The 18,301-nt window shown below is 42.5% G+C and overlaps 1 protein-coding gene across 1 annotated transcript in view; it reads right to left on the bottom strand.

Moving 5' to 3' along the window:
* LOC106584376 (metalloprotease TIKI2) overlaps positions 1 to 7,509 on the bottom strand; it is a 101,009-nt gene extending 93,500 nt beyond the window's left edge. The window contains exons 1-2 of the mRNA XM_014169612.3: positions 6,948 to 7,509; positions 3,256 to 3,825 (exon numbers count right to left, since the gene is read on the bottom strand). Of these exons, the coding sequence (XP_014025087.1) occupies positions 3,256 to 3,825; positions 6,948 to 7,055 (678 nt within the window). The 5' untranslated portion in view covers positions 7,056 to 7,509. The remainder of the gene's footprint in view (positions 1 to 3,255; positions 3,826 to 6,947) is intronic.
* Positions 7,510 to 18,301: the final 10,792 nt, after the last annotated feature.

Here is an 18,301-nt window from a genome sequence, read left to right as displayed (position 1 = left end):
GAGATGAAACATGCTCTCCCTCTGCCTTTGTTTCCACAGCCTCACTGCTGCCTCAATGCTGCTGCACACAGAAACCAAAGTGTTATCAGGTCTGTGAGAGCTCCAAAGCTCTGTCTGTAGGGCCCAGCGCCAACCTCTCAGGGCCCAGCAGCCCAGCCTCCACACTGGCCTGGCCCCCGTACCACCACCTCCTCCACCGAGCTGCCACAGGATGCACTACTCAACAAGGGGGCAGGACTTTTTATCAGTTACACCTCTCATCCAGACAGATTACTTTCTGAGGTCAGGGGACCCAGAGCGATGGCTGACCCAGTGACGCCACTCTGTCCCCATGCTGAGAAGCCGAAGGGCAGGGAAGGGAGAGGAGGCTGAGTAGGGCTAGCCCATGCCCCAGGTCAAGCTACACAGTTCTAGGTCACTGACCGTGCAGGGGCCAGGTGCCTATGAAAAGCTTATGGCAGATGATGAATCACCAGCCTTTATGTTTTGGAGACCCTCTTGGCGATGCGGGAGCAGCAAGTTACAGGATATTGTAAGCAGCTATTTTTATTAGGAAAAAATAATAATGTGGGCCGGCAGGGTTTGGAACTGTTTCCAAGTCAGATCTCCCACCAGAGAAGTGGAGCTCATGTTTCAGATTAGGGTTCGCACTGACATGACGCACATCACTCTTTCCCTCCTCTCCCTCCCTCGTTTTCAGTCACTCTCTCTTGCGCTCTTCTTCTCTCTCTCTCTCTCTCTCTCTCTCTCTCTCTCTCTCTCTCCTCTCTCTCTCTCTCTCTCTCTCTCTCTCTCTCTCTCTCTATCTGACCTCATCTTTGTTCCAATCAACCATATACATTTTAGTAATTTAGCAGACGCTCTTATCCAGAGTGACTTACAGTAGTGAATGCATACATTTCATTAAAAAAAACAAATCCGTACTGGTCCCCCGTGGGAATCGAACCCACAACCCTGGCATTGCAAACACATTGCAAACACCATGCTCTACCAACTGAGCCACACCCTCCCCCGGAGAGAGAGATCCAATCAACCACAGTGTTCAAATTATATCTCAAATTATAATAATTGACTATAATTGTTTCCATGTCACTTTCACTTCAGGCTTTGAACTTATTTCATACAATTTTGAGGGGGAGGGGTTTCGAGCTCAAAAGTCCAAAAGTCCATTCTACTACACAGTTTAACTCAAGTTATTCATTATCACGATTTTATGAAAATAACCTCCAACAACAGAAATGGTATCCAACAATACACCTGCCTCATAAAACGGTCTGTTCCCAGGAACAACAGAAAGGCAGGCAGTCCTCCAACACTTTGTATTGGTGATTTACGCAAGTTTTCATTGGATATAAGTTACAAATTGTCTATATCGTAACAATGTATGCAGTGCTTTTTGGTCTTAATTTAAGGTCAGGGTTAGGCATAAGTTTAGCACTGTGGTTAAGGTTAGGGTTAAGGTTAGGGTTAGGTTTCAAATCAGATTTTAAGAAGAGAAATTGTTGAAATAGGCAAGGTTTATGACTTTGTAGCTGTGGTAACTAGTGATGACCAAATAACAGGAATGACACTTAGAGTTGTAATGGTAGAGTATTAGCTCCAGGTGTGGTCATTAAAAACGACCTCTTATATTATCACTGTATTCTGTATACTACTACATTGAGAAGCAGTGACTTTGCAACATTGCTCCGATGTAGGGCAGTTGTGTTCCAGGTTCCCACGAATGTGCAAGGCAACTGTGTGTGCGTTTTTGGTTTTACTATCCTTGTGGGGACCAGAAGTGGGGACATTTCATCGGTACCCACAAGGAAAAAGGCTTAGGCTTAGGGCTTAGTTTTAGGGTGAGGTTTAGAATTAGGGTTAGGGTTAGAATTAGGGTTAGAAGTTAGGGTTAGGGTTAGGAGTTAGGTTAAGGGTTAGGAGTTAGGGTTAGGGTTCGGGGTTACGGATACAGTTAGGGTTAAAAGTTAGGTTAACTGTTAGGGTTAGGGGTTAGGGTTAGGGGTTAGGTTAACTGTTAGGGTTAGGGGTTAGGGTTAGGGTTAGGAGTTAGGGTTAGGGGTTAGGTTAACTGTTAGGGTTAGGGGTTAGGTTAACTGTTGGTGTTAGGGTTAAGGGTTAGGTTAACCGTAAGGGTTAGGGGTTAGGGTTAGGAGTTAGGGTTAGGGGTTAGGTTAACTGTTAGTGTTAGGGTTAAGGGTTAGGTTAACCGTAAGGGTTAGGGGTTAGGGAAAGTAGGATGTGTGCGTGTGCGTGTGTGTTTGCTCTTTGACAGTGTAGTTAGGAGGTGCTGATGAAAGAGGAGAGGCTGTGTGGGGCCAGTGCCTCTCAAATTAGCGCAGGAGCCTCGTAGCCTGTCACATGGAGGCCCAGGCACTCCGAGATTCTGTTACACTGTGTGTGTGTGTGTGTGTGTGTGTGTGTGTGTGTGTGTGGGTGGCGTGCGTGCGTGCGTGCGTGCGTGCGTGCGTGCGTGCGTGCGTGCGTGTGTGTGTGTGTGTGTGTGTGTGCTCGTGTATGTGTGTGTGTGCATGCATCCATGCATGTGTGTGTGTGTGCGTGTGTCGCTCTCTGAGGACCAGAGAGCACACGGATGAGCAGAAATTACAGGGGAACATCCTCCCAGTCCTAGCTCATCAAAGACATACCTGGACCTCCCAGAGTTTGGAAAAATACACTCCAGTTGACCTCTGCCTAACCCTTCCTAGGCCATCATTTATTTAGACCTCCATGTTGCCGTCCTCTACAGCCCTTCCAAGGAGATATAAAACAAGGATACTCCCTATGTTTATGTCATCAAGTAATTAGGCTATTCTGTCCATCTTCAGTGTTAAGTTACAGAGCAAGATACTAGCAGTGGTAGTATCATGAGGACACAGACAGGCAGTCAGCCCAGGAAAAAGAGAGCTACCCCTCCCACACTCCCACCTTCACTAATTTATCACTTACATCTGTCACCCTGACACCTTGTCAGCTGATAAGGCTCTCATGTCTGTTTGTTTTGTAAGGCTCAGGAATATTCATAACTTTAAAAACCATCTACAAAGCTTTGAAACATACCATTTCTAATACTATTTTTCTCCTCCCATTGTCATATACATTCTCCACCATCTCCTCCCAAGACATGTCTCCCTTCCCCTAAATCCACAAACCCCCAGCCCCCAGTCGCCAACAAAATGAATCCAGCAATCATATATCCCCCACTCCAATGATCATGTCCAACCTCCACCCCCTCCATGTAGTCCCATCTCTTACCTGGGAGAAGTTGAGTCCGTTGAGGGGGTGACACTGCTCCTCCACCCGCTCCACCGCTCCTGTCCTCTTCCCCATGCGGTCGGCCTCCTGGGCCAGGAACAGGTCCAGTACGGGGGTCCCCCGCGACCTCACGTCTGACTCCGTCAGAGAGTTGACCATCAGCATCACCCAGACAGGCCTCTTCCTCTCCCAGTTCCCTGCGATGGCGTTGAAGAGGTAGTCAGCGTACAGCCCCCGGCCCCGCTGGTCCGCCGTCATCCAGTAGGGCATCATGTGCTTAACGTAGTCCAGGTGGCGTTTGAGGCGGCGATACAGGTCCCGGGGCAGCAGGGTCTGCAGGTTCTCCCCGTGGGGCAGCAGCTGGCAGCTGGTCAGCTTAGAGATCGTCAGGGGGTCGGTCAGGTCCAGCTCGAAGAATACGTTGGCGCTGGTCTGGAAGGCCCGTTTGGAGACGTCTGGGATAAAGTCCCATACACGGGTGTAGGGAACATGGATGGTCCCGAAAAGGTAGGATGGAGGGTAGGGAGCAGGGTGCTTCAGTGTCCAGAGGAATGAGTTCATGTCACTTTGCTATGGGGGTGGAGGGGGGTTGAGGGGGAGGAGCACGAGAAGAGGGAGAGATTATGACATTCAGCAATATGAATACAGTAACATAACCTTCTGAGTTAAGGCTATCTGCAATACTAAATTTGAAACTACATTTTGCGATTAAGAGATTCAAAACAGCCTTTTTAGTACATCTGGCTGAGATACAGGTCAATGCAATAGAATCTGATGAAATGTCATCTCCAGATAAAGACAGGGGCACAATGAAACTATGTTAACTAGCTTCCACTGTGCTGTACTATGCTGCTCTCTGTCTGTCTGCTGTTCTGAGGCAGTGAGTTTATAGTGAAGCTTTCTCCTTGTAAACAGACCCCAGTGTATTGCTGAGGTGCATAGCTGTGCTGCCAATGCCTCTGTGAAACTGGAAAGCTTTTCAACGGTTGTTACAGCAGTATAAACATAATGAACCATATGAAACTGCTGCAATCCACCTATCTGGTATATTCTTTCCATGGGGAATTTTTTTGTTGTTGCAAAATTCATTGGAACAGATAGCCTACACAAACATCAAAATGCACACACATAGGCCTTTGATTAAAATTTGGTCAGACGTGGCTAATGTATCTGTTTTACTGAACACTATACAATTCTGATCAAATGGAAAAAGCAATGTGCAAGTGTCTATTACTTGCAGTTCATTAACATTCCAGGGATTTCATAGGGGTCAATTATGCCCTGTTTCCAAAAACACTCATAGACCATAGCTCTGCAAAACATCATGCAAATCATTGAGATGCTGTTATGACGGGAATGAGGAAAATGTAAACAAGCAACATAACTATGAAATGATCAAAGTGGCTATCAAAGTAGTTCTTAGATAGATGTATGCATTGCACAACAAACTCTAACTATGGACAAACTATTATTTTGTGAAATGCTTGCTTCTGTTCAAATGTACCTATTTTCATTGGAGTTAACAGTATAGTACACTGACATTGGACCAAAGAGAAATCCACTTCAGTGTTATTAAACCAAATGGAAAGCCTGGTCTATGGGAGAGGAAGAAATTAAATAGAAGCATTTGGTAGGCTTAGTAGTGCATATAATGTTATTAACTTCACATGCTCCTAATGTATTTCATTTAACATTTCCCCTGTTGAAATAGCAATTGTAATGTCATGCTGCCAGTGTACATTTGTCATATTAGAAAATAATTTTTTAAGGATTTCAAAACCTTGCCAAAAGGCATTCAATCTTTGGAAATATTATTAGTACTGCAAGGGTTTGTTATTTTCATAAATTAAATTAGAATTATTTTCTCACACAATCTTTGTATTGAGCATTGTCTTTTACTGAAATGTTTACACATCATCTCAGACGTGTGAATAAAACATTTATTTGGAAATTAATTCCACATAGGACATTCACATAGCCTAAGTACACAAAATAAATCAACAGATGACCGCTCTCTAACCATCATACTTTGATCCTATTTTGACAACTGTGTTGACATATCATTTGTTAATCATCAACTTGTCTAAGAATGTTCGTCAGGTTCACGGAGACTTCTGTCCGATCGAATCAGGACAGCTGAAGTCCATCCAGACGTTGATGAGAAAAGGCCCTCTCCTCTCCTCGCGCCGTGTTTTCTATGAGTTCTCGCGCTGGAGCACTGACCTGAACACCTTCATTTTATTGGCTAATGAATTCCTTTTGACACAAAACAGAGAGCTTTGTACTGGCGTATTAGAAATCACATTTAAGGGGGGGCACTTCTACAGTTAAAATCTGACAACAATGCCATTATCACAGATGATGAAACAGATTAACATTACTAAAAATAAAATAATTTTGGTGACTATGTTGTTGCAATGCTGTCAAGTTATCCCTGATAAATATTTTAAATAATGTATTATAACGTTTGTATTTTATTAATAGATAATATCATGCCCGGTTAAAATGATACGTTATTAACGTTCGTGCTGAGGTCATGTAATTTCAGTTCAGATTTATTGCGTTTCTATCTGGGAAATCGTAGCATACCCAAACCAGCGATGTGCGCGTGCGGCACGCACTGTGTCCCGTCATGATTCTAATTAAGTTCCCTCTGATTCATCTCTTGTGCTGATGATAAATTCACACTGCGAGAAAGACAGACGTGAGCGAGTGCAACACGGCCCCGGCCAGATAAGAGAACACTGAAATTAATTGAATTCGAATGGGCTGACTCCCTTTGGCTATTGAGCCCATTCCTTAATATTGCAAATATGGCCGATAGCTGTTTTAATAGGTCGTGTTTCATTGAAACTTGATCAGTTTTGAAAAGTCACTGAAACTTTTACAAATAAATGTTAAATCAACGGTGGGTCAACGGTGGGTGTTCCCCACGTTATTTTGCCACATAAACAAGCATAGGGTTGGCGGATGATATTTCGCTTGGCAACTGCTTCCATATTTTCAAACCCATATTTCTGTGAGGAAACTCCGGAATATGTCAAGTGCCATTGGAAGCAATTTTGCTGATTGGAAAATCTTTCAATTCTACGAATCTTTGAAATAATGGATTATCCTAATAAAATATTATGACATAATAATAACCTAATAATAATCATATTAATAACCTACTACTACTATTACTAATAATAATAATAATAATACATGTGCTATAATATAATATGGTAGCCGAATAAAGTTGCTATGAACATAATTATTGTTCTTGTTACACGTGTAAGTAGTCATTATAGCATGTTAATATTTCCATGACAATAAAACGCTGTTGCTATTGTTATTGTTAATTTGGTTGTTACTCAAAACCCAATAACAACATAATATCTCACGTTTGTTTTGCTGTAGGCCTACCGTTGCACATAGAAACAACTAATTCAGGAACACTGTCTAAGCAAAGTGCATTTATTTTACTCAGAAAAAGGACAGCCTTTTATTTTTATTTTGTCTTATCATTTGCTATAGCCTATTGGGGCAGTTATATGCTAGGCTAGGCACATAGGCCGACATTTGCAATTAACTTAAACTATTTCGCTAGAAGGCTATCCATTCAAGGACATCTTTATGTTTGACATTGCCTTAATAAGACATTACTGAAACAGGTAAAGACCATGTAGCTGTAACGACCGGGCACAACTCACCGACTTCGGTGGGTCACATTGCCTTGGTCTCTCGCGGATGTCCAGGGGTGCGACAGCGTGCAAGAGAGCGGTAAATAGGAACCATCGAAGTCCTGGCGCGCAGACCATCTCGAGATGAGAGGAGAGCGGTGTCGACAGGCTGTCTTAGATACTTCAATCCTCCCCTCGTCTCGTTCTCGCTCTTTACTGTCCTTTGCCTCCTAATACGTAACAAAATCGACCCGGAGGAGACGGGGTTCGGTTCACATGTGCGGTTCGGAAGGAGGGCATGGACCATTCCGACTCTCCGCCATTCCCGAACCCCAGGCAGCTCGTAACCGGCTATGCGTTCCGCTTTCACTGTCTCTTCTCACTCGGCGCTGTCCTGTCGCAGGCACTAACCTATTCAGCAGTTGCAGGGGAAAGTTTTCACAGTGCGCTCTAGAAGTGTGTGTGTGTGCCTGGCTGGTTGAGAGGAGGTGGAACGCTTTGAATATTTCCCCCCACTGCTTATTTTAAGAGGGCAGCGCAGGTTCTGGGGGGATAGGGAGAGCACAGGTTTGCGTGTGAGTGAGAGATGATATGGTAGATTGAGTTGTATAAAACTGTCATCTGTATTTCCAGTGCGTAAAACCCGGCACGAATAAAAAAAAATGCTATGCCCAACCACTGGAGGGCAGGTGGCAGGCACAATGTTGCCAGTCTGGTGCCTTTCATGCGAGGAATAATTAAAAAGTCCAAATTAGTTATATTAACATGTTGTCATCTGTTTCCTTTTCATGTGGTTCACGTTTATCACTGTCGTCGATTGTTTGACACTTTTTGTGCAAAACCTGAATATGGGTCCTGAGACCCAGTGTCCTAATCATGATTGATTAATGCCTACAAATAAACATCTCAGTAAAGACAACTGTGAAGAGTGTTTTATTTATTTATCCTATAATAGCCCTCTTAAGATATAGTCATCTTGTATAATTGTGAATGGTTGGGATGAATGGCCATGTTGAGAGCCTTAGTTGTCCCTCTCTTCAGGCCACAGTGTCAAAACTCTGCCATGACCCGTGTTATTCTCCAAGTAGCAGACATTGTGACAGAATCAGGTAGTGGGCTATTTATCATGAGAGCCCCTCAAACAAGTGCCCCCCGGGCCTACCCTCTGGGCTGATGGCAGACAGGCCCTGGACAAGCCATTCTTTGTCCTCTGTCTGTCTTGTTTTAACTCTCTCTCCTGTCTCCTCTCCATTACCCACTTGTCTCTGGACGCCTGGTCTGTGTTTGACTTTGACTGTCCTCATAGTTCTACTGGAGCCTACACATGTAACAAATTCTCTGTTTGTTCTGGGGTTGTTGGTTAAATGTCTTTCCTCTCTTTCTATGTTCACATTGTGGACTCGTGATTGTTTCATCTAAGAACTGGTCCCACATCAGTATACTATGGGTTTGATTTATGGTTCTGTTAACCTGACAGTATTGGTATGAAAACATTTTCAAAGTACAATAATTTCATGAATCATTGCATGTAGGTTGTTTATATACAGTGGGCTCCAAAAGTATTGGGACAGTGACAATTTTTGTTTCGTTTTGGCTCTGTACTCCAGCACTTTGAATTTGAAATGATACAATGACTATGAGGTTATTAAAGTGCAGACTGTCAGCTTTAATTTGAGGGTATTTTCATCCATATCAGGTGAACCATCTAGAAATTGCAGCACCTTTGTACATAGTCCCTCGTACCAAAAGTATTGGGACAAATTCATATGTGTATGAAAGTAGTCAAAGTGGAGTATTTGGTCCCATGTTCCTAGCACGCAATGATTACAGTGGTGTAAAGTATTTAAGTAAAAATACTTTAAAGTACTACTTAAGTCACTACTATTTATATTTTTGACAACTTTTACTTTTACTTCATTACATTCCGAATGAAAATAATAAACTTTTTACTCCATACATTTTCCCTGACACCCAAAAGTGCTCCTTACATTTTGAATGCTTAGCAGAACAAGAAAATGGTCCAATTCATGCACTTACTCTATCAAGAGAACATCCCTGGTCATCCCTACTGCCTCTGATCACTAAACACACATGCTTCATTTGTAATTGATGTCTAAGTGTTGGTGTGCCCCTGGCTATCCATACAATTTAGTTTTTTAAATGGTGCCTTCTGGTTTGCTTAATATAAGGAATAACAAATTATGCTAATTAAGTATATTTTAGCAATTACATTTACTTTTGATACTTAAGTATATTTAAAACCAAATACTATTAGACTTTTACTCAAGTAGTATTTTACTGGGTTACTTTTACTTGAGTCATTTTCTATTGAGGTATCTTTACTTTTATTCAAATATGACAATTGGGTACTTTTTCCGCCACTGTGATTAGATCCAATTTGTGACTCTTTTACGCCCTAAAATTATTTTATTTTGTCAACAACAAAAAAATACGTTTGTGACTCTACAAACTTGATGGATGCATTTGCTGTTTGTTTTGGATGGGTTTCAGGTTATTTTGTGCTCAATAGAAATGAATGGTAAATAATGTATTGTGTCATTTGGAGTCACCTTTATTGTAAATACGAGTAGAATATGTTTCTAAACACTTCTACATTCATGTGGATTCTACCATGATTACAGATAGTCCTGAATGAATCGTGAATATTGATGAGTGAGAACGTTACAGAGGCATAAATATCATACCCCCCCCCCCCCCCCCCCAAAAAAAAACCCCACACAAGACATGCTATCCTCTCACCATTTCAATAACAGGAGGAGTTAGCATTTTTGGGGGGGTTATGATATTTATGCCTGTAACTTTCTCACTCATCATTATTCAAGATTTATTCAGGATTGACCGTAATCATGGTAGCATCCACATGAATGTAGAAGTGTTTACAAACCTATTCTATTCTTATTTACAATAAAAGTTACTCCAAAATGACGCAGTATATTATTAAACTTTCATTTCTATTGGGCACAAAATAATCTGAAACACAACCAAAACAAAAAGCAAATGCCTCCACCAAATTTGTAAAGTCAAAATGGGACCAAATACTAAACTTTTTACTACTTTACTACACATACTGTACATTATACTTGAATTTGTCCCAATATTATGTTGCAATGCAGACCCAGTTACCTGCTTCAACCACACATTGAACGGCTGCATGCAGGAGATTCCTGGACAGGGACCAGGTGGACTTACAGCATATATAGACCAGATACAGGCAGCATAAGAAAATACTTAAAAGTTAATGTTCTGTTTGAAAACCACAGAAAGCGCTCACTGCTGAAAATAGATGTCTGGGTACGTGTTAGTAAGACACAGGCACAGAGAGAGGGAGGGAGAGAGAGAGGGTGAAGGGGAGAGCACAGGGTGGCAGCGGGCATAGAGAGAGAAAGTAAGTGAGACTGAACTCTTATTCTGTGCATGTGCATATTGTTTCCATTCCATTCATAAGATATCTTTGTAGTTTGGAAACTTATACAATAAATCCATGATTGGACCTGTCATTGGTGATATGCACTTTCAATGTAAATTTTCTGACATTGATCACTTACTGCAGCATAATATCTTTCTATAACAAATAGGATGTGCATGAGTATGATGGACAAAGAGAAAGAGAGCACTAACACAGGTCCTGGTAATGTATCCAGGTATTGTCTGCTGGCCCACAGGTCTTGTGTACACATGTCCTTGTGGCTTCTTGACAGCCGACCTGGTGTTCTGTAGAAGGCTATGGCCACAAAGCTGAGGTATTAGCTCTCAGTCGCTCTCTCTGCCCGTGCCTCTCTTTTGAATTGGTGAATCATGAGAGAGTTACAGCCCCACCATATAAAATAGGACACTTTCATGTCCATTGTAACTGTTTTACAGTGTATGTTGGTGTTCATCATGTGAAGAGAGACCCCTAGTGGCAGGATATAGAAGAGAGGTGATACCGATCACACTATATTTACATTTTAGTCATTTAACAGATGCTAATATCCAGAGTGAATTATAGTAGTGAGTTCATACATTTTCAGTACAAGGTGTCCCCCCTCTTCTATCTATGTTCAGCCTGCTGCAATATCTTCCTGCTTTGTGGACTTTGAATAATATTGACTCTGAGTCGCTGATAAAACATTTTTTATTGTGGTTTCGCTTTCTGGATGTCCTGGGGTAGCGGGGGGCAAAGGGCTTTGTTGTGGGGAAGTGGGGGAGGGGAGGTGTTATATGGAGGTCAGTTGATCCAGAGGAACTCTCCAACATACACTACCGTTAAAAAGTTTGGGGTCACTTATAAATGTCCTTGTTTTTGAAAGAAAATACTTTTTTTAAATCCATTAAAATAACATCAAATTGATCAAAAATACAGTGTAGACATTGTCAATGTTGTAAATGACTATTGTAGCTGGAAACGGCTGATTTTTAATGGAATATCTACTTAGATGTTGAGACTGGTGTTTTGCGGGTACTATTTAATGAAGCTGCCATTTGAGGACTTGTGAAGCGTCTGTTTCTCAAACTAGACACTCTAATGTACTTGTCCTCTTGCTCAATTGTGCACTGGGGCCTCCCACTCCTCTTTCTATTCCGGTTAGAGCCAGTTTGCGCTGTTCTGTGAAGAGAGTAGTACACAGCGTTGTACGAGATCTTCAGTTTCTTGGCAATTTCTCGCATGGAATAGCCTTCATTTCTCAGAAGAAAGTTCTTTGTTTCTGGCCATTTTGAGCCTGTAATCGAACCCACAAATGCTGATGCTCCAGATACTCAACTAGTCTAAAGGAGGCCAGCTGTATTGCTTCTTTAATCAGGACAACAGTTTTCAGCTGTGCTAACATAATTGCAAAAGGGTTTTCTAATGATCAATTAGCCTTTTAAAATGATAAACTTGGATTAGCTAACACAGCGCACCATTGGAACACAGGAGTGATGGTTGCTGATAATGGGCTTCTGTACGCCTATGTAGATATTCCATAACAAATCTGCCGTTTCCAGCTACAATTGTCATTTACAACGTCTACACTGTATTTTTGATCAATTTGATGTTATTGTAATGGACAAAACATGTGCTTTTCTTTCAAAAACAAGGACATTTCTAAGTGACCCCAAACTTTTGAAAGGTAGTGTATATAATGGTCTCCAGGCAGTGATGGATGATAGGGAGGAGCGATACAGTACTGTATAGAAACCGACTGTTATCCTATCTACCGCTAGATCTGTGTTCAATGTCTGTGTTCTTCCTGTCCCTATGACTGGTTCTGTGTTTGTGGAGCACACCGAGACTGAAACAGTGTTTTGGACAACATAGTCAAGAGGAGGAGGTTAACTACTGTACATCCGGATGCTCAGGGGTAGTGTGTGTGTGTTTTCCATTGTTTCTGCTGCAGGGTCACCCCTGGCATGTAAACACATGCAGTAATGGCCACAGCTATCTCTCAGAGATCAGAAGGAGTGAGAGGACAGAAGAGATTGGAGAGCGAGATAGAGGGATAGGGGTGACAGTCAGCGGTTGTTTTGCTGCTTGGAATCTGTTCTCTTGTCGTTTTGGATAATACAGATAGAGTAGAACATTTGAATAATGTAAGTTTCCATTGTGGAAAATGAATAATGTTTATCTTACTCTCTATCTCTCTCTCCCTCGCATGCTCTCTCTCTCACACACACACACACATATTGTCACGATCGTCGTTTAAATAACTAGACTAAGGCGCAGTGTGAGTAGAGTTCCACATCTTTTATTACTCGTGAAACTTCAAAAAACAACAAAGATCTAACGATCGTGCAAAACGTGGCGCACATAAGCACTCACACAAAACAATATCCCACAACGCAGGTGGGAAAAGGGACACACTAAGTATGATCCCCAATTAGAGGCAACGATATTCAGCTGCCTCCAATTGGGAACCACACTCACACACCAACATAGAACTATAATAACTAGGAAACCCCCCTAGTCACGCTCTGACCTATTACACCATAGAGAACCCCGAGGGCTCTCTATGGTCAGGGCGTGACACATATTCGTATTCTCTTTACATGTATGGACCCCTGCGTTTGTCTTCTGAAGCACATTGAGCACTGACATCAAAGGACTGACTGGCTGGCATACTCACTCATTCTCTGATCCAATGATGTATTGTGTCTTCCCATTGATTCAAGGCCATGTGAGTTATTGTATGATGTATTTTCGGAGCTCCCTGCTAGCCTTCCCCTCCATACTCTGTACCCCTGAGAGGGCATGAGAGGAGGAGATGGGAATGACTGGAGTTTCTCCTGCTGGATCCCTTCTAACCCTGACCCTGTGTCAGGGCTCATAGAGAAACACACAAACACCCTGCACTATGATGTCATACAGGGTGGGTAATTATTAAATTGCAGTGGTAAATGCTTTCCTTGGACTTTGTCGCCATGTTAAAACACTTTAAAATGAAAAAACATGACAAACAATATTTGTTTTTATTGTATCTGTTATTTTATAAGAAATCATGTAAGTCCTTTAAACAGCAAATATATATTTGTAAGCATTATAAAAACTACTGGGGGCCAGCAAATTGGCTTGTCCCTCTGGTGATTTGTAGGAGTGACATGTTATGGGGATGTAGAGATATATATGTATTATTTTGAATGCTAGACAGGGCCATTAAATGTACACAGGGAGCTAACATTAATGATGCGCATGTCCATCTCTCATGGCTCAAAGTGGAGGAGAGATTGATTCATTTATTCATCACTACTTGTGTAAGAAGTGTAGACAAACTGAACGCACCGAGCTGTCTGTTAAAACTACTGGCACACAGCTCGTACACCAATGCATACCCCACAAGACATGCCACCAGAAGTCTCTTCACAATCCTCAAGTCCAGAACAGACTATGGGAGGCACACAGTACTATATAGAGCCATGACCACATGGAACTCTATTACACATCAGGTAACTGATGCAAGCAGTAGTATCAGATTTAAAAAAACAGATACAAATACACCTTATGGAACAGCGGGGACTGTGAAGAGACACACACAAAGGTACAGACACACGCATAAGTACACAAATGCTAGCACACGCACTCTACACACACATACATTGTAAAATAGTTTTATGGTGGTATTATACATTTTGTATTGTAGGTATGTAGTGGTGTAATAATGTTATGTGATGTACTGTTTTATATTTTGTTTTATATGTAATGTAAGTGCCTTAATGTGTTTGGACCCCAGGAAGAGTAGCTGCTGCCTTGACAGCAGCTAATGGGGATCCCTAATAAATACAAATACAAATGCAAAAGTGGCAAACTGTTATCCGGGGAGGGGTCTACAGTATATTAAGGACAATTATTAGCTAATCAGACCATTTTAATAAGTCATACATTTGAGGATTCCATTGATACAGTAATTTGGTGTGTCTCAGTCCAAAGTGTCACTGGGTGTTAGTCAATTTAAATGAAGGGAGAAAACATTGTGAGCAAAATTATTAATCATACTGTATCACTTTAGTAACTTATATTGGAGGGATTTATGACCTTAGATTTGAGCGTTTGTGGCCTCCATATCAGAAAATGTACCTAAAATTGGTCATACCTACTGGAGGCACAATGTTATTATAATTGTAAAAAAAGATTTAAAGTCATTAAGCTAGCATATTGATTTAGAATGGGGAGATGTACCCAAATAGATTTAAATATAGATTTTCTTATAAGAACATGAAGTACGTTTTTCTCCAAATGCCATGCCAAAATGCCATCATAATTCAAGAACAACCCGGGTCCCACTGGTCCCCAGACACCACTGCATGCTGGTTGTAGGATCAGTCTTTCTTTAGACTCAGTCTTCTTTAGACTGTAGAGATCTGAACATGAACTTACTTTGAAGATTGCCATTTCATTTAGTTATTTTGAAGAAGATTACATTGCAAGCAGCTTGTATTTTGTACTGTTGTAGAAAATATGGATCAAAGTTGAATTCAGTAAGCATATCAACCAATAAAGATATTATCTTAATCAAAGAAATGGATTCTGTGGGCTCAAATGTGGGCTTGTTTCTTGGAGACGATACTCAGATATAGCTGGCCGTCCCATGTTGTACGGTGTTTTTGTGCTCTACCTTTTCCTTCTGTCTGTAGTGTGAGCTGACCAGGGACAGGAGCCATGAGTCCAGTGCTCTGCCCAGAGAAACAAAGCCTGTCCTGTGTTGGAGCTGCAGCAAGCTGTGTGTGGCTGCTAGTGTTTTCATCAGGGGTGAAACCTTAACCGTGTTTATCCTGCGTTCATCCACAGTTTATTTAGTATTTGTCTAGAACGTCTCAGACTGACTCACCGACTCTGGGGTGGTATTGTGGCTGTGCCTTATAACATCATTCAGAATATGACTTTATTCATTGGGTGGTTGTGTGTCTGTTCTGAATACTCGTTGTTCATTATTATTGAATGAACACCCATCAATTATATCAATCATAGCTGTATGTCAACCTTGGCCAGGACCAACTCTTTGTTGTCACTTGCTGAACACCTCCTAGTTGAGGCTTTCGGTAGTTCATAGTCTGGACAAGTCAGTCTGTCATTACATTATAAGATGTTGGAGGAGGTCTGGTAATCGTCAGATCCCATCAAGACATCTATCCTTGAGTGCTGCCTGTCCAACCTGACCGACACTGTATGTCGCTGGGTCTTCCTGGACTGTAGCGCTGGGAGCAACATGCAGCCTGTAACCTTATACCAAACTAACTCTCACAACCCACCCAGATACAGGCAGAAGAGGGCAAACTTTTCAACTCTGCCACCTTGACTGATAGCGAGCGCAGTATGGAGGCTTCACAGATAACGCTCCTCAGTGATTAAAAAGGTCTAGAGAAATGCAAGGATGGAGCGTGAGGCCGTGGGAGAGAGATTGACTAAGAAGTTTCTAGGGAAATTAATTTGAAAGGCTCTTGTCTATGTATGTCAAGTTGTTGCAGTAATGCAGAGCGACTTCTCTGTTTCCTTTCCATCATTATATTTATGGTCTTCCCTCTTTTATTTTCCAAATCCCTCTCTTGTCTTGTTTTCCATTCCTTGATCAAAGCGAGGGACTCAGAGTGGCACAGACTCTGTGTCTGTCTCCCACAACCCAGAGGACCCTGGTCCATTTGTCATGGTAGTAAATCCCCTGAATGACATAACTAAAACCACTGATGGACTGAAAGAGAGGAGAAAAGTAGGAGAGAACGAAAGGTGGAGGAAAGGAGGAAAGGTCTGCTCAGTGAAGCTGAGCCTGGCCCGGTCTCCCCAACCCCTCCTCATGTGTATAGTCAGCCTGCTTCCTTGTCCAGACTGCACGCCTCTCTGGTCGTCTCTACAGCCTCTCCTCACTCACACTTGACTTGTTCTCCTGCTTGACTTAGAGCAGAAGTACTGTCAACGGGGCCTGTCAGGAAGCCGCCTCAGAGCAAACAGAGCAGAAACACATGAAACAGCCAGGCCTTTATGAGTGAACTGTAACATACACACACGCACAGAACAGAGAGGTCTTCCAGGAAAAGAGTAGAAGTAATTTTCTGCTTCTTCAGCTGATCCCAAACATGTGTCGAGGTTTATACTGTAATCTACTGTACCCATAAGAAAAGAAAATACACCTCGCTCTCCTTTAATTTTTTTATTTTTTATTGTCCTGCCAGGATCCATGTTTGTACTGCTGGATGATGTGACTGTGTCTCTTTGGCCGTGGGTGTGTGTGTGTGTGTGTGTGTGTGTGTGTGTGTGTGTGTGTGTGTGTGTGTGTGTGTGTGTGTGTGTGTGTGTGTGTGTGTGTGTGTGTGTGTGTGTGTGTGTGTGTGTGTGTGTGTGTGTGTATGTGTGTGTGTGTGAGTGTATGTGTGTATGTTTATATATACAGTATGCCTCTCATCTACTGGCACTGCACTGTATCTACAAGACTCACCAGGTGTACTCTAATACTGTATGTGTTGGGTAAGGACACTATATACTTCCTCAGCTCTATAGCTCAGTCCCTTGTGGCTCCAGCCTAGCACATCAATAATACTAATGCTGACAGCCCCTAGTCCCCACCAGGCCTCTTGACCTCCTCGTAGAAGATTAATGGTTGCTGATCTCGCAGGTATGTTCAACCTCGCCCCAAGCGGAGTCAGACCCAGACCAAACCCAGACCAGACCCAGACAGCAGGCATGGTGTGACAGTTAATGCCCCACCAGGGAAACCTATTAGTAGGAATGTGGCTCCTGTGGGTAGCAAAGCCAAGCTCCATCCATCACCTGACACCTGATGGACACACATCACCTCAATGCAATGCTGTAGAGAGGAAGAGAGGGCCGAGCCAGCAGGCCAGCCGTGAGGTTCAGGTCCTGACCACTGTGAGTGGAGTGGAGTTTCTTGGAGTCTGGACTGCCTGTTGAGGTATACACAGGGTTTGTTTTAGTGGTGTGGGTGAGAGGGAAGGACCACGGAGGGTTAAAACACATATTACACGCCGGGAGGTTAAAAACTCAGCAGCAGCACGCACAGCAGGTCGCCGACTTGATTTATGAGTGAGGGCTGAGCACAGAACTACCTACTGCGGCGAGGAACTGGACCTTGATTGAAAATCACATCGGCTCCAATATTACAGCAACTCACTCACTGGAAACGCTTGGCGATGATTGTCACATTTTTAAATTTCAGTTTTCATGTTGAAGCTGCCAAAATATTATTTCATGAGTAATTTCGGCACACGCCGCGATACAGAGCCCGCTGTCCAGCTGAATTGAATTTCTTCTATGTCAGTGAGTGGCGTGTCGAGTCCATAAAAGGTCCTTCACAAGGCCTACTGCTCCCACTCTCACTGCTCTAACTCGCTCTCCTATCATGATTCTAGAAGTGCAGCCATTTCAGTTCACCCGGGTTATATTGCGAAACCTCTGAGGATTGTGTTTGTGTTAGATGTGTTGTGGGCAACTGGGCATGTCAGAACTGGTATCAGTGGTTAGTTTGCAGTTGATCATGTATCTCCAAGGTCTAAATGAGGCATGGCTGGTTGACAGGCATGTGAGTACAGATAGATAGACAGTGGGCAGATAACACTGTGGGGATGCAGGCTGTGCTTTGACACCCACTCATAGTGTTCGCAGACCATATCATACCACCAACCCGCTCCAGATGTGTAAAACATGATCCCTGCTCAATTAGTGGTTAAAGAGCATTATCATTTAGTTGGCGAGACATTACTGTAACTTTAATGGTAGATGGCTTATCTAAATGATAACAATGGCACACTTTGTTTATATCAAGGCCCTCCAGGTACCAACATCATGTGTAAAAGCACCGAAACATAAATTAGTAAGAGAAGTTGAAGGGGAAGATAGAGATAGCAGAACAAATATATTGTACACAGAGAGATAATACTTAAATTAGATTACCATAGCTATCTGA

Source organism: Salmo salar, chromosome 23, assembly GCF_965601325.2.
Source record: "Salmo salar chromosome 23, fSalSal1, whole genome shotgun sequence".
NCBI classification, from domain to species: Eukaryota; Metazoa; Chordata; class Actinopteri; order Salmoniformes; family Salmonidae; genus Salmo; species Salmo salar.
This window is presented reverse-complemented; position numbering and strand designations above follow the sequence as displayed.